The sequence below is a fragment of the Silurus aristotelis genome, assembly GCF_946808225.1.
Source record: "Silurus aristotelis genome assembly, chromosome: 24".
NCBI classification, from domain to species: Eukaryota; Metazoa; Chordata; class Actinopteri; order Siluriformes; family Siluridae; genus Silurus; species Silurus aristotelis.
The window spans coordinates 18,972,905-18,989,425 of NC_139597.1; the positions used below are offsets into that span (position 1 = coordinate 18,972,905).

At 42.3% G+C, this 16,521-nt stretch overlaps 1 protein-coding gene across 2 annotated transcripts in view; it reads right to left on the minus strand.

The window, feature by feature from the left end:
* Positions 1-16,521, minus strand: part of syn3 (synapsin III) — a 58,806-nt gene that overhangs the window by 37,094 nt on the left and 5,191 nt on the right. For both annotated transcript variants that reach the window (XM_083527871.1, XM_083527870.1), the window contains exons 2-3: positions 13,583-14,004; positions 7,512-7,569 (exon numbers count right to left, since the gene is read on the minus strand). In XM_083527871.1, coding sequence (XP_083383997.1) covers positions 7,512-7,569; positions 13,583-13,971 — 447 coding nt within the window. In that variant the 5' untranslated portion in view covers positions 13,972-14,004. The remainder of the gene's footprint in view (positions 1-7,511; positions 7,570-13,582; positions 14,005-16,521) is intronic.

The window sequence follows — 16,521 nt, forward strand, 5'->3', positions numbered from 1 at the left end:
TTCCAGTCCAACCCGTGGAATCCATACCTTCATACACATTATCATGCTGGAACTGGTTTCAAGTGATGGGAAAATCTCATGTTTCTGCATCTAAAGAAATCCTGTACATCTTTGTGTAGTCAGGTGTCCCAATACTTTCGACTTGCTGGACTTTTCCAGAACTCACTGCAGCGTGAGAGGAAGCAGGACAAATTGAGTTCGTCTCCTCTATTGCCTTCCAGCCCTGGAAAAAAAAACTCGTGACACGCCGTAGCCAAGCAACTCGAACGACTTCATCAAACGCATTAAATAACACACAGCGGGAGACGTGCTCGCCGAGCACCAACTGAGACGAGCGAGAGACAAGAAAACCAGCGTTCCAAATGACTCGCAAGCCTGAATCGTCTGCGTGGATTCGTCTGATCTTAAACTACATACTGCAGACTGAGACAAAAACCCTGAGATCTGTTACTCTCACCATCTATAAATCAATACTTGATTATCTCAAAAGTGTGCTAATGTCATTCCATCCTTTCATCATTCCATCCTTCCATCATTCCATCCTTTCATCATTCCATCCTTTCGTCATTCCATCCTTCCATCATTCCATTCTTTCATTATTCCATCCTTTCCGTCATTCCATCCTTTCATCATTCTATCCTTTCATCATTCCATCCTTTCATCCTTCCATCATTCCTTTCTTTCATCATTCTATCCTTTCATCATTCCATCCTTTCGTCATTTCATCAATCCGAAATTCCATCCTTCCATCATTCCTTCCTTCATTATTCCATATTTCCATCATTCCATCTTTCCGTCATTCCATTCTTTCATTATTCTATCCTTCCATCATTTCATCCTTTCATTTCATCCATCCGTCATTCCATCCTTTCATCATTCCTTCCTTTCATCATTCCATCCTTCCTTCATTCCATCTTTCCGTCATTCCATTCTTTTGTTATTTCATCCTTCCATCCTTCCATCCTTCCATCATTCCATCCTTCTATCCTTTCATCCTTTCATCATTCCATTCTTCTGTCAATCCATTCTTTCATTATTTCATCCTTTCATCATTCCATCCTTTCATCATTTCATCCTTCCTTCATTTCATCCATCCGTCATTCCATCCTTTCATCATTCCTTCCTTTCATCATTCTATCCTTCCGTCCTTCCATCATTCCATCCTTTCCTCATTCTATACTGCTGTCCTTCCATCATTTCATCCTTCTGTCATTCCATTATTTTATAATTCCGACCCTACATCCTTCCGTCATTCCATCCTTTCATTATTTCATCCTTCTGTCATTCCATCCTTCTGTCATTCCATTCTTTCATTAATTCATCCTTCCGTCATTCCTCCCTTCCATCATTCTATCCTTCTATCCTGCTGTCCATCCATCATTCCATCTCTCCATCAGTTTAACCTTTCATCCTTCTATCCTTTCATTATTTAATCCTTCTGTCATTCTGTTCTTTTATCATTCCATCCTTTCATTATTTCATCCTTCTGTCATTCCATCCTTCCACTATTCAATCTGTCCATCCCTCCGTCATTCCATCCTTTCATTATTTCATCCCTCCGTCATATCATCCTTTCACACCCACTATAGACTGTGAATTACACAAAACAGTACAAACTGTAGGCGTGTCAGTTCTTTGTGAGGCAACAAAGTAGCACCATTTCACAGACAGGCTCCAAAAAAGAAGAGAAGAAAAGAGAAGAAAAGAGAAGAAAAGAAAAGAGAAGAAAAGAAAAGAAAAGAAAAGAAAAGAAAAAGGATTGAAAAGAGAAAAAGAAAAAAGAATAGAAAAGAAAAGGAGGAATATATATATATATATATAGGAATGCAATGCAAAAATAAATAAACAAACAAACAAAAGAATAAATCAATAATTCAATCGCTTAATTATTAAATTATATATTTACATGTTTTAATGTAAATATAATTCAAAAACATTTTTTATAAAATTTTTTAGATATTGTTAATAAATATTACTATTGAATTATTATTATTATTATTATTACTATTATTTATTTCTTACTATTTATTCATTTTTAATAAACATTAATTTAGATAAATGTAATTATAATAATACATGTATATGTATAAGGTGTATATATGAGCGAGAGAGAGAGAGAGAGAGAGAGAGAGAGAGAGAGAGAGAGAGAGAGAGAGAGAGAGAGAGAGAGAACGAGCAGATATAAAGTTCACTATACACAATATTTAATTAAGAGGTATGAGATATGGGTGGGACACACACACACACACACACAACACACACACACACACACACACACACACACACACACACACACACACACACACACACAGTGGGAATGTACGCTCTTTGTGAACATATAAAACCCAAAAGCAGACCCTTTACGGACGAAAGAAAGTGGTAAAGCCTCTAAACCAGCAGTGTTGGTCTGGCATGCTAAGAAAAGGGAACCATCAGTCAGCGGTGTTGGCCGAGCGGCCGAGTCTGAGCGAGTCACATCATTTAGCTCTTTTCGGTCGAAGGGATGAGCAGTGCATCATCAGCATGGGGCGAACAGTGTCGGGGGGAATTCATGCTGCCATAGTTACTGTCAGGGAAACACATTCAGGCTTCTCTTGGACCCGTTCCTCTACTGGGAAAGGAAAACAGGAAGGAATCCGTGTAGACAATAACAGTGTTTTTCCCTCCACTCCGACCAGCACTGCTATCTGTATCGATGTCATCTAGCGGCTAAACTCCGAACCTGCATGACGAGTTCCAGAGTCGCACGAGCGCTAATCAGCGCTAATCAGCAAGCGTCGGGTCGCGGCGCTGCGGCAAACGAAGCGCCAAAAATACCTCATTGTTAAACGCCTTTGGGTCCAGTCATAACGTCTGCTGATGCACGGTTCCTCCCCAAACTGCTGGAAGCATACACGATGTCTAGGATGTGCTAGCATGAAACCTCAAACCTGTTCCAGCATGGCAATGCTAACGTGCATGGAAGATCTACTGCTATAGAGCTACAAGCTAACAAAAACAAGCTTGTTTCGATCTTATGCTCAGGTGTCCAAAAGACTTCTGTTTCCGATTCTCTTTAACCCAAAATGACAGCAAATGGCACAAACAGGGTTTTTTTTTTTTTTTTCAGAGAAATTCAGAGGAAACGGGGCACATATCCAGTATCGCGTTCCGGACAACGAGACACTTTGGCGCAGGTTAGAATGTGCAAAGGAAAATTGGGAATTCGTCCGATCGCAAGTCAAGTCAGGCATGCGGTTCCATGCGGTTCCAGAGCCATCCAGATGCCAGACTGGATTTGATTGTCGCGCTTGGCTGGAAACATTAGCAACCTGAACCTATTTTTTTTTTTTAAACACGTTTTCCAGGTCTGTAAACAAGAACACTGCGGATCGACAGTGAGGACATGCTAAAGCTCCTCAGAACCAGAACCACCATGAAATAAATCCACCAGTCGATTATACAATAATTTGACCTGAAGCTTATTTATTTATTCTCGTACTATTTATACAGAGCATTACGGGTTATTATCGAGTCCAATAACAGAGCCCGAGAGATCCTTTGAGAGATGGTCTCGGTGCTCTGGGTGGTCTCGGACTCGCGGCGGTCTCCGAACAGCTCCTTAAAAGGATAATACAGAAGCATGCACATAGCCGAGCGCAAGGAAACAGGGGAAGATGTTTTGATCGTGGTTTGCTGGCTGTGCCGGTACCAGAGAGGGTCCATTGAGGGTTCCTCCATCAGAGAAAGCAAACAATCAATGGCGCTCGTTGTGTATCTTGTGTGTATGTTCTCGTAGGCCACACTAGAGACACTGACAACTTTTTGTACTCCATCCCTGACTGATCCACCAGCTCCTGATAGCGTGATGTTAGGTACATCTACACACACTAGAAGAACAAAAGTCTTGAGATACCTGACTTTTCTAGCCATGATTTACATGCAGTATGTATAAAAATATATATATATATATGGGGTATATGGGAGTCACATGACAAAAGAACAAACGACTCCTGAGGACTCATAAGATGAATCAATTCATGTATGAACAAACAAATTACTCTTTCAGACGACTCGTTCTTCTGAGTCACGTTAAAGACTCGGTTCAAACGAACGACTCGTGAGGACTAAGATGACTCAATTCATGTACGAACAAACAAATCACTCTTTCAGACGACTCTTTTTTCTGAGTCATATTAAAGACTCGGTTCAAACGAATGACTCGTGAGGACTAAGATGACTCAATTCATGTACGAACGAACAAATCACTCTTTCAGACGACTCTTTTTTCTGAGTCACATTAAAGACTCGGTTCAAACGAATGACTCGTGAGGACTAAGATGACTCAATTCATGTACGAAAGAAAAAAAACACTCTTTCATACGATTCGTTCTTATGAGTCACGGTAAAGACTCTGTTCAAACGAATGACTCATTAAGGACTAAGATGACTCAATTCATGTACGAACGAACAAATCACTCTTTCAGACAACTTGTTCTCCTGAGTCACATTAAAGACTCGTTTCAAACGAACGACTCGTGAGGACTAAGATGACTCAATTCATGTACGAACGAACAAATCACTCTTTCAGACGACTCGTTCTCCTGAGTCACGTTAAAGACTCGGTTCAAACGAACGACTCGAGAGGACTAAGATGACTCAATTCATGTACGAACAAACAAATCACTCTTTCAGACGACTCGTTCTTCTGAGTCACGTTAAAGACTCGGTTCGAACGAACGACTCGTGAGGACTAAGATGACTCAATTCATGTACGAACGAACAAATCACTCTTTCAGACGACTCGTTCTCCTGAGTCACGTGAAAGACTCGGTTCAAACGAACGACTCGTGAGGACTAAGATGACTCAATTCATGTACGAACGAACAAATCACTCTTTCAGACGACTCGTTCTTCTGAGTCACTTTAAAGACTCGGTTCAAACGAACGACTCGTGAGGACTAAGATGACTCAATTCATGTACGAACGAACAAATCACTCTTTCAGACGACTCGTTCTCCTGAGTCACGTTAAAGACTCGGTTCAAACGAACGACTCGTGAGGACTAAGATGACTCAATTCATGTACGAACGAACAAATTACTCTTTCAGACGACTCGTTCTTCTGAGTCACGTTAAAGACTCGGTTCAAACGAACGACTCGTGAGGACTAAGATGACTCAATTCATGTACGAACGAACAAATCACTCTTTCAGACGACTCGTTCTTCTGAGTCACTTTAAAGACTCGGTTCAAACAAACGACTCGTGAGGACTAAGATGACTCAATTCATGTACGAACAAACAAATCACTCTTTCAGACGACTCTTTTTTCTGAGTCACGTTAAGACTCGGTTCAAACAAACGACTCGTGAGGACTAAGATGACTCAATTCATGTACGAACGAACAAATCACTCTTTCAGACGACTCGTTCTCCTGAGTCACGTTAAAGACTCGGTTCAAACGAACAACTCGTGAGGACTAAGATGACTCAATTCATGTACGAACGAACAAATCACTCTTTCAGGCGACTCTTTTTTCTGAGTCACATTAAAGACTCGGTTCAAACGAATGACTCGTGAGGACTAAGATGACTCAATTCATGTACAAACGAACAAATCACTCTTTCAGACGACTCTTTTTTCTGAGTCACATTAAAGACTCGGTTCAAACGAATGACTCGTGAGGACTAAGATGACTCAATTCATGTACGAAAGAAAAAAAACACTCTTTCATACGATTCGTTCTTATGAGTCACGGTAAAGACTCTGTTCAAACGAATGACTCATTAAGGACTAAGATGACTCAATTCAGGTACGAACAAACAAATCACTCTTTCAGACAACTTGTTCTCCTGAGTCACATTAAAAGACTCGTTTCAAACGAACGACTCGTGAGGACTAAGATGACTCAATTCATGTACGAACGAACAAATCACTCTTTCAGACGACTCGTTCTTCTGAGTCACGTTAAAGACTCGGTTCAAACGAACGACTCGTGAGGACTAAGATGACTCAATTCATGTACGAACAAACAAATCACTCTTTCAGACGACTCGTTCTTCTGAGTCACATTAAAGACTCGGTTCGAACGAACGACTCGTGAGGACTAAGATGACTTAATTCATGTACGAACAAACAAATCACTCTTTCAGACGACTCTTTTTTCTGAGTCACGTTAAGACTCGGTTCAAACGAACGACTCGTGAGGACTAAGATGACTCAATTCATGTACGAACGAACAAATCACTCTTTCAGACGACTCGTTCTCCTGAGTCACGTTAAAGACTCGGTTCAAACGAATGACTCGTGAGGACTAAGATGACTCAATTCATGTACGAACGAAAAAAATCACTCTTTCAGACGATTCGTTCTTATGAGTCACGTTAAAGACTCTGTTCAAACGAATGACTCATGAGGACTAAGATGACTCAATTCAGGTACGAACGAACAAATCACTCTTTCAGACGACTCGTTCTCCTGAGTCACATTGAAGACTCGATTCAAACGAACAAATCATGAATCAAAATCAGAATACTTAATTGATTTCTTTGGGAAATTGTTCGGTTGCAGTTGCTCGCAGATTATAAAGAAGTGGAGATCAAAGAAAATATGAAAATTTTAAAATATTAATAAATATATGTATAAATTTATGAAAGAGTTAATAAATGCCTCATCACTACTGCACACAGGGGCATTGTCATGCTGGAACAGGTTTGAGTCTCCTAGTTCGAGTGAAGGAGAAAATGTCATGCGAGAACTTCCAAGGACGTCCTTCACAAATCCTGTGGCTCCAAATTTAAATATGGGATATGGAAAAGTCAGGTGTTCTCCATGCACTTGTTGACTTCTGCTGCATTCCGAACAGCGCACAAAGCTGCATGGTCCAAGTCGACACTTTGGTTACATCATCAAAGCAGGAGCCCACAGTGAGCCCTCGAGTGTGAGAACATTCGGTACACGTAAAGGCAAACACGCGGAGAGATCTCGGAGCAGTGATCGTTACGAAACAGCCAGGGGGTGTGGAGGAGGGGGGGACCAACGGCAGCAGAGAATCTCAGAAGATTTAGTTTTTTTAATGGTGTTTTATTACCATGAGGAGTTCAACCAAAAATATTCAGGTCTACCAGAACGATACGGCGAGATAGTGGTGGAGGTTTAAAGCATGGGATTACAACATCGTCTAGCAGAAACAGGAACCTACACAGAAAAAAGTGCTGAGATCTTTTCATATGCCATGTGGATCTTCCTAAAATGTAATATGTCCCCCAAAACATCTTGTGGATGTGGGAGAATGAAATTTTCTCCAGTGCCCACAGAACAGAGCTCCATGAAGTTACATGGGTTGGACTGAAAGAGCTCCTGCTCTAGAACTATAAACCTTGTTGAACCCCTTTGGGATGAATTTAAGTGCTGACATGAGCACGATGCTTCAAAACGTAGTGGAACATCTTCCCAGAAGAGTGGAGCTCATCATAACAGTAAATGGAGACTCAGTGAGGAATGAGATGTTCAGATGATCTGTCACACCTACCTGTTCCACCCGGATCTCGTATTCCCCGTTCAGCTTCCTCCCTCGGAAATACTTTGCCCTGGCGAGAAAAACAAAAGCTAAAGTTTAGGACGCAGTAAATAACTTCTTCACCATCATGTTGGATCTGGGGTCATGTGAAACAGCCCAGATGTTCGAAGGTCTTGTGAGAAGATATTTCCCTCTAACATCATATGCAGGCACGACAAATATGTGTGGACACCTGACCATTACACCGACACTATGTCTTTCCACTAGATGTTTGGGTGTTCAGCTACAAGAACATTAGTGTGATCAGACACTGATTTTGAGGAGAAGGTCTGTGGTTCATTCTGTGTTCCAGTTTATCCCCAAGGTGTTCAGTGGGCTTGAGGAAGTTCTGTTCAGGCGTTCTTCCACTCCAACCTTCATACCAGTATGTGTGCTGCTACAGAGCTCCGACCTCGTCTCTATTGAACACCTTTTGGGATGAGCTGGAACGCAGCCCAGACCTCATCACCTCACCTTTATCTCCACACATCCAGTAGATCTTCCCAGAAGAGCGGAACTTATTATGACAACGTATTTTGAGACGCAATGGGACGGAATCTGATTAGCTACTGCGGTTAACCCCATAACCGTGAAGCAACACAACGCTGATTTGGAGAACATCTGCACAAGCTTCGCTATCTCCTGAGATACGTGACTAAGAAAGATATCGCTCTCTGGAATTTGTCTTGTGAACTACTTTAGTCTGAACCATAAACAATCCAGTGCACTGATAACAAAAGACTAACACACCACACTCGCCTACATTCACACCTACAGAACGGGAAAAAAACCTTCAGAAGAAACAAAGCGAAGTCTCTGAAGCCTCTCTGCCCAGGATGGATTCCTCGCTGCATTACACCCGACTGACTCATGTGTTTGGATTAAAGCTGATATCTGCAGAAGGAGTTGAAAAAAAAAAACACGCTCTGCTTCAGGCTCAGAAATCGAGACGTTCACTGAGAAAGATTCACTCAGTACTGTTTTTACTTCTAATGAAATAAACATAAGTGAACATGAGTGAGTGAATAAATAAGTGAGTGAATAGTTGAGTAAGTGAATGATTCATTTAGTGAATGAGTGAGTGAATACGTGAGTGAGTGAGTGAGTGAGTGAGTGAGCAAGTTAATGAGCGAGTTAGTTAGTTAATGAGTGAGTGAATGAGTGAGTGAGGGAGTGGGTGAGTGAGCGAGTGAATGAGTGAGTGAATGAGTGAGTTAGTTAGTGAATGAGTGACTGAGCGAGTGACTGAGCTAGTGAATGGGTTAGTGAATGAGTAAGGGACTAAGCGAGTGAATGAGTGAGTTAGTTAGTGAATGAGTGAGTGAGTGAGTGAGGGAGGGAGTGAATTAGTGAGTGAATGAGTGAGTAAATGAATAAGTGAGTGAATGAGTAAGTTAGTTAGTGAATGAGTGAGTGAGCGAGTGAATGAGTGAGTGAGTGAGGGAGTGAATGAGTGGATGAGTGAGGGAGTGAGCGAGTGAATGAGTGAGATAGTTATTGAATGAGTGAGGGAGTGAGCAAGTGAATGAGTGAGTATGTGAGAGAGTACGTGAGCGAGTGAATGAGTGAGTTAGTTAGTGAATGAGTGAGTGAGGGAGTGAATGAGTGAGTGAATTAGTGAGTGAGTGAATGAGTGAGTGAATGAGTGATAGAGTAAGCGAGTGAATGAGTGAGTGAATGAGTGAGTTAGTTAGTGAATGAGTGAGTGAGCGAATGAATGAGTGAATTAATGAGTGAGTTAGTGGATGAGTGAGTGAATGAGTGGGTTAGTTACTGAATGAGTGAGTAAGCGAATGAATGAGTGAATGAGTGAGTGAGTGAATGAGTGAGTTAGTGGATGAGTGAGTGAATGAGTGGGTTAGCTACTAAATGAGTGAGTGAGCGAATGAATGAGTGAATTAGTGAGTGAGCGAATTATGAGTGAATAAATGAGTAAATGAATGAGTGAGTTAGTTAGTGAATGAGTGAGTGAGTGAGTGAATGAGTGAGTTAGTTAGTGAATGAGTGAGTGAGTGAATTAGTGAGTGAACGAGTGAGTTAGTTAGTGAACGAGTGAGTGAGTAAATGAATGATTGGTTGGGTGAATAATTGAGTTAGTGACTGAGTGAGTGATTTGAATACAATTGTGTGTAATTTACATTTGTTGTTCTTCATGGATGCACTCAGACGGCATTCATGAGATTCAGATTATTTAGATGGAACTTCATCCAGCTTTGCGTCCGTACCCTTCTCACCCCATGATTTTCAAGGTCAAATACTGTTTAAACAAACGAGTGCAAGGTCAGACTCAGATGAATAAAAGGTGTGTGAGGGTTTTTTGGCTTCAAACTCCGCCTTCATTTGTTGCAGTGATGAAGATCTAAATACAGGAACGATCGACTGACGAAAGCAGAAAGAATTCGACAGTAAAATGTATGAAAGTGGTCGTGTGAGACAGAAACCCGGTTTCGGGGCGTTTTGAAAGAAAGTGACAGGCTGATAGAGGGAGCGAGAGATGGAGATGGAGGAGATGGGCTGCTGAAAGCTGATGTGTGTGGCATCAATGTGGGCCACAAAGAGAGCGGGAGCTGAGAACGGGGTCATGTCCATCACGGGCTGCCTGGGTCTCCCAGCTACACGATCCCTCTGTTCTGGAATGCTCACAGAGAAAGAAAGAGAGAGAGAGAGAGAGAGAGAGAGAGAGAGAGACAGGGAGAGAGAGAGAGAGAGAGAGAGAGAGAGAGAGAGAGAGAGAGGGAGCGGGAGAGAGAGATGGCGAAAGACGATGGTCATCTGCTGCTAATGCACACACACTCCCACTTCACCTCATCACATCGACTTGCAATATGAATTCGTTCACAGGTTTTTTCTACCGTTTGTCTCGTTTCGTCTCCTCAGCACATTTAAACACTGCGTCTGTCTCATTACCATGGAACTGGAACGAAACGACTCCTACGTACATCCCATTCCACACCGAGTCTCCATTTGCTCTTATGAGAAGCTCCACTCTTGTGGGAAAATGTTCCACTAGATCTTTTGGAGATTTGTGCTCATTTAGCTACAAATTTAAGAGGCCTGGGGAGATCTTCCATTCCAACCCATGTATCTTCATGGAGCGTGCTGTGTTCATGATGGAACAGGTTTTGGGTCTCCAGGGAGAATGTTCCTGCTCCAGAGACGTCCTGTGTGCCTTCAACAGTCTGGGGAAGAACCAAATACGCCGAATGGAAAAGCCAAATACTTTTGTTTTTATAGTGTGTTCTTCCTAAAGCACTTCGTATCCCGAAGTCCTGTCGCATGTCTTCATACAGCTGAGCAGATTTCAGGTTAAGGACCTTGCTCAGGGGCCCAGGTTTGCATGGCTGGGATTTGAACTCATAACCCTTCAGATACAATGACTTGACCACTCAACAAGTGTCAACACGACGAGAAACATGACGTTCTCCACGTTTCAGGTGTTTTCGAGGACATTCCCTGCCCATGCCCTCATGTGCAACTTTTTGAAATAAACAGACGCCGTTTGGCTCCGCGAGGCACCGAAATCCAGCGCTCGATAAAAGCCTCATTGTGATCCAAATGTCAAAACGGTCTCATCGGCTAAATCTCTCGGCGCTGAGGTCAGAAATTCGCTCCTCGCTGACTTTGTCATCTGCGAGCAGGCCATCGGCACGTGTACAGAGGTCCCTATTGTCCGCCTGACGTCGCCTTGGAGAGCACAGTTTGTGTTTTTTGGATACGGAAAAGCCGCTCTGTACAAAATAAAGGGATTGTTGTAAAATCCGTTTGGGATCGCTTGTGAACCCGATCGCAAAAATTCCCTGAGCGCGTACAGCACGTAGATGTGCCTTCTACAGAACGTGAAGATCCTGAAGCTCTTCACTTGTATCTACATGATGTTTGGAGTGAAAGATCTCCTACTACACTGCTCGAAACCCCTACGGAACACCTTCGGGAAGAACTACAAACATCCTTCTTCAATCTTCATAAAATCGAGTGGAACATCTTCCTAGAAGAGTGGAGAAAAAAATCGCAAAAAAAATCGCAAAAAAGCAAACGTGGACTAAATCTACGAGGTTGTATCAAAAACACGCCACAAGATGGCAGCACGGGGATGCCCGCACAGTCACGGGAAGCGCCAACCTTCATAAGTCAGAGTGGAAAAACACGCGCTATTCTGATCACGTCAGCGATTCCATAATGGACAGCACGAGCAACGTAAAACGTTATGAACTTCCTGCTCGGATTTACAGGGTGGAAATGATACAGAAGAACATAAATACAGACGAAATTGGCACAGACGGACGTCATAACTGATTCTATTCTATTCGTGTTATAACCAGAATTCGGAGACGTGCCATGTTTTAGGCCACGCCCACTTCGGTGCTATAATTGGAGCCGAAAAACAGACACAAATCGTAATATATATTAATATTGCAGGCAAAACAGAAAATGTCTGAACAAGGATTAATACCTTAAATTTAAACCTATGGCAGTTATGAGACGGAATGCTGAAAATCTCAATTCCTGAAGTTAATTCCTTTTACAGGACTTCGTGTGTGTGTGTGTGTGTGTGTGTGTGTGTGTGTGTGTGTGTGTGTGTGTGTGTGTGTGTGTGTGGCTCCATCTGCTGCAGAGTGCTAGATTTGTTATATTTTAGTCCAGGCCTTGTCAAGTTGGACAATTGCCCCACCCTGCTGTCAGAGAGACTCACTGCATCCAAATGTTTTTTTTTTTTTTTTTTTTTTTTTTTTTTTAAACCAGTGTGTATATTATATTGTATACAGATTATTCCTCATAAAGCACTAGAATTATATCCTGTTTTTTTTTTTTTTATGATTTTTTTTTTAATCTACATTCAGTTCTAATTTCCTGTTAATAATAACCTCCACTCTTCTAAACTGAAATGAAGAGACTCTATTGTGCTATAGCAGGCCACTCAAGATCTTTAAAGATCTTTCGCTCCATCCCATAGAAGCAGTTATGCTAGAACCCTATACGTTGAACTGAAGGAAAAAATTTCATGAGACCGCCTCCAAAACAAACCACATATGGCTGGGAAAAGGCGGGTGTCCCAATATTTTTGGCCACACATAGTAAGAAATAACTGACAAACTAAAATATGCGATAATTCAAAATATTTTTTACTTTGCAGTGTCACTGTAAAAAAAAAAAAAAAAAAAAAAAAACAAAGGAAGTTTTTTGGGCTGTTTGCTAATCCAAACTGCTGCAAACAGCAACGGCTCATTAACAGACAGAACATTATCAGCGGGATGTAAATCTCTGCTGGGGCTAATGGACTGTTAGGAGCTGCCAAAAATAAAAATGTTTCCTTCCTGACGATTACTTTGAGAAATGCAGTTCAAAAATCCATTCTTTGGCTTCATATATTCATTTATTTATTTATTTATTTATGCATTTATTTATTTATTTATTCGTTCATTTATACACAGAGGTCCGACGTTTCTCTGTAGGACTAATAGTTTCAAAGTTTTCTCTTCTGAATCAAAAGTATAAACAGGGGTGATAAATGAGAACTCTGTCTGAATAATAGACGCAGGTTTTGTTCCCACCTTAGGAAGGAAAGAGATTTCTATACACACACTCAACACACACTCTGACCAGAACCGTCTGATTACGCTCATGTTTTTGCTAAAGTAAAAAAAAAGAGCAAGCATAGCATAACAACCCGTGTAAAATAGTAGTGAACTTAATTACAAAATCAAATAAACAGTACTGCATCATGAAAATATGCAGTTAGGAGCTGTTATGAAATATATGAATAAATATTGAGGGAAATGAAAGACGTGCATTCAAACGGAAACAAAAAAGAGTAACCCTCCAAATACATAAAAACAGTTACATCCAAATAAATAATCTTTAAATATACTGTATAAGCATGTGGTGTCAGTGATTCGCCTCTAGAGGCCGCTCTCGAACTGTATAATGCAACCCGGAAAAACTATCCATATAAAGTTTTTGGCGATAGCTGATGCCGTGAAAAGGTGAGTCGGTCGAAATCACACATAGTGAATAAATCTGATGCGCAAGAATGAAAGAGTTCTTACCAATCTGTGTGTGCATCATCGATGACGAGCAGGACTTTGGGCTTGCGGATCACAGGCTTGGCTGGAGCCGTGCCGGTGGCTGCTGCGGAGCTGTTTTCCCCATGAGCAGCAGCTTTGGCATGGACGGCGCTGGCGATCTGAGCCGTCTTCACCACGCTGGAGAAAGAGCTGAGAAATGTGCCCGAGGAGGAAGCAGGTTGAGGAGGCGGACCCGCGGCTGGTGCTGCAGGCTGCTGCTGCTGACGCCTCTCCGTCGCCGGGGACGCCGGGGAACTGGTGGAGCTGCTGGAACAGCTGGAACCCGGCGGCCTTTGCATGTCCATCATGTAGCCATTGGGCAAGTTGGCTACAAAGCTGCTGTCGGACAGACGCCGGCGCAAGTAGTTCATGGCGGTGATGTTGATCGGAGCTGTTATTCAGGGCTGGGATGGAAAGAGAAACGAGACGGAAAACTGTCATGGATAAGAAATGAGCATTCGAGCATAATTCATGGACACAATCAACTCACATATTTTATGTTAGTTCAAATTGTGTATGTAATTATCTTTAATCGTGGCATTATAGTGGACTGCCACACCCCTTTTCCCCAGACGTCTGGCTCTGATTGGCCACCGAATTTGCCCCCCGTAATCAGAGGCTTAATTTGAACTTGTGATGATATGTGACGTACGACGGCGTATACGTGCGACAGTATCTGAGTCTCTGACACTGAATTACATTTATGAATAACTTCCAGTCAAGTTTACCCGCAATATGGTAACGACCACACGGGAAAAAAGTCAGTTAATAAAACGCTCACAGCGCTGCGGCTGCGAAGGCGTCCAGAACAGCGCTCCGGTAACGACGATTGCATTAGCAGCTGTTTAGAAGAAAAAGGAGCGTACAGATCATTAGGTTCGCATCTTTTCGACAGAATGAGGAGCAGCAGCGTTCTTCAGATCCTGTTTTGAGTAGGGCTTTACAAAAACAGAGGAGCGAGAGAGAGAGAGAGAGAGAGAGAGAGAGAGAGAGAGAGAGAGAGAGAAAAACGGGGTGAATATGGATGTAATAATGGGTGGAATAACACTGAAAGCTGGGTGGCTGCAGGAGGTGCGAGATGAAGATTTTTAAAGAAAAGCAGGGGATAATGCTAATGCTAATTGATGCAGCGCAGCTTTTGCGTCACGGTTGATGAGAACGGATGGTCGTGTTTCGCATGAGCGGCGAATAGATGTCCCAAGACACCAGTGTAAAAGCCTGTAAAGTGATAGAGGTCGAGCGATTAATCGTTTTTGATTGCTGTAACAAAAATTCATGTTAGTTTTTCCAGATTCCGGTCCGCTGTCATTACGAGAGCGGCCTCTAGAGGTAAATCGCTGACAGCTGAGACTGCTCGCTGCACCGGAGAGGAGCGCTTAATTCTATTTATAATTGATTAGTTATAGAATTCTATTTATTAATTACTATATTCTTATTTATAACAGTCGATTAATCGGTCATCTGCAAATACGAGCCGCCCGAGCTATCGATATCAGTAAAATCCACTCCGGGTTCATGTAGCTATCCGATCAGCCAATCACGTTGAAGCAGCACAACGTATACCATCCTGAGGATGCGGGTAAAAAGCTTCGGTCTCAACATTGACATCAAACTTCAAAATTGGGAAAAATGGCCAGGTTTTCACACACAACATTCTCTAGGGTTTTCCCAGAATGGTGAAAAAAACAAAAACATCCCAGAGTTCTGTAGCTGGAAATAACGATGAGTGAAAGAAATCTATAGTAATATAATATAATCCCTCTTTATATCCATGATGAAACCATTCCCCAGTCTTGATCTGTCCAGTTTTAGTGAACCTGAGCTGTAGATCCGTGTCTTTGGTGGAACCTGGTGTGATCTTCGGCTCTTGTAGCTCATCCACTTCAAAATATAACATGTTCACTCTGGGGTAAAAAAACAGAGCTGGTCATTCCTCACTGATCTCCACCACAGAACCACAGAACTCTCACTCCATCCCCAGAGATGGTTGCGTGTGAAAATCGCGGGAGACGAGCGGATTTTTGAAACAATGGCACCCCAGGACACGCGAAATCACATAGATCGCAGTCTTTCCCTCATTCTGATGTTTAATATGAACATGAACTGAAGCTCTTGACTAGGATCTGCACGATTTGACGATTTGTGGAACCACCACGCAACTGGCCAATTGGATCGCAGTCGTACCTCCAACACACTACGTCTCCTGCAGTCCTATATTTAACACCTCCTCGTTCAAGCCGGAGTGAAAAAAATAGAGACGACATGCTGCGTTTGTAGCAACCGGCGTGGTTGATATGCTCACGGCCTCTGTCTTTCGTGCCTTCGCTCCTGATGTGTTTCATTCCACAGTATGAAGAGAACAAGCCAGAAATGAGCCATGAAGAACATTTCCAGCGTGTTTTTCACATTCTGACTAAAACACGTCTGACAGCTACAATGAGCACTCCAGAGCACAGTATGAGACGCTGAAGCAATACCAACAATTACCCATGAGAACAAGGAGAATCTCGGTGTCTCATGCGTCTGTTTGTGAAAGTGGTTATTAAAATTATCATCAGCTACGAAACAGGATTGAAAACTGAGGCTGGTGTACAAGTAACCATTCGATGTGTGTGTGTGTGTGTGTGTGTGTGTGTGTGTGTGTGTGTGTGTGTGTGTGTGTGTGTGTGTGTGTGTGTGTTTGTGTGAGTGCAGAATAAGGGCATTAACATGCTGAGTAAGAGTCATGGATAGGTGGTCTGGCTCACACCCAGCCACTGCAGGTACATTCCAACGAGAGAGAGAACTGAAGCTGGGTAGCGACAGCACGTCCATCCTTTGGACATTCCTAACATTCATAAGCACTACTGCGGTCCAATGAAAGTCCTCATTCTAAAAAAGTGTGTAATATTGAAAATTCAAACTGTTCCCACCATCTTAGA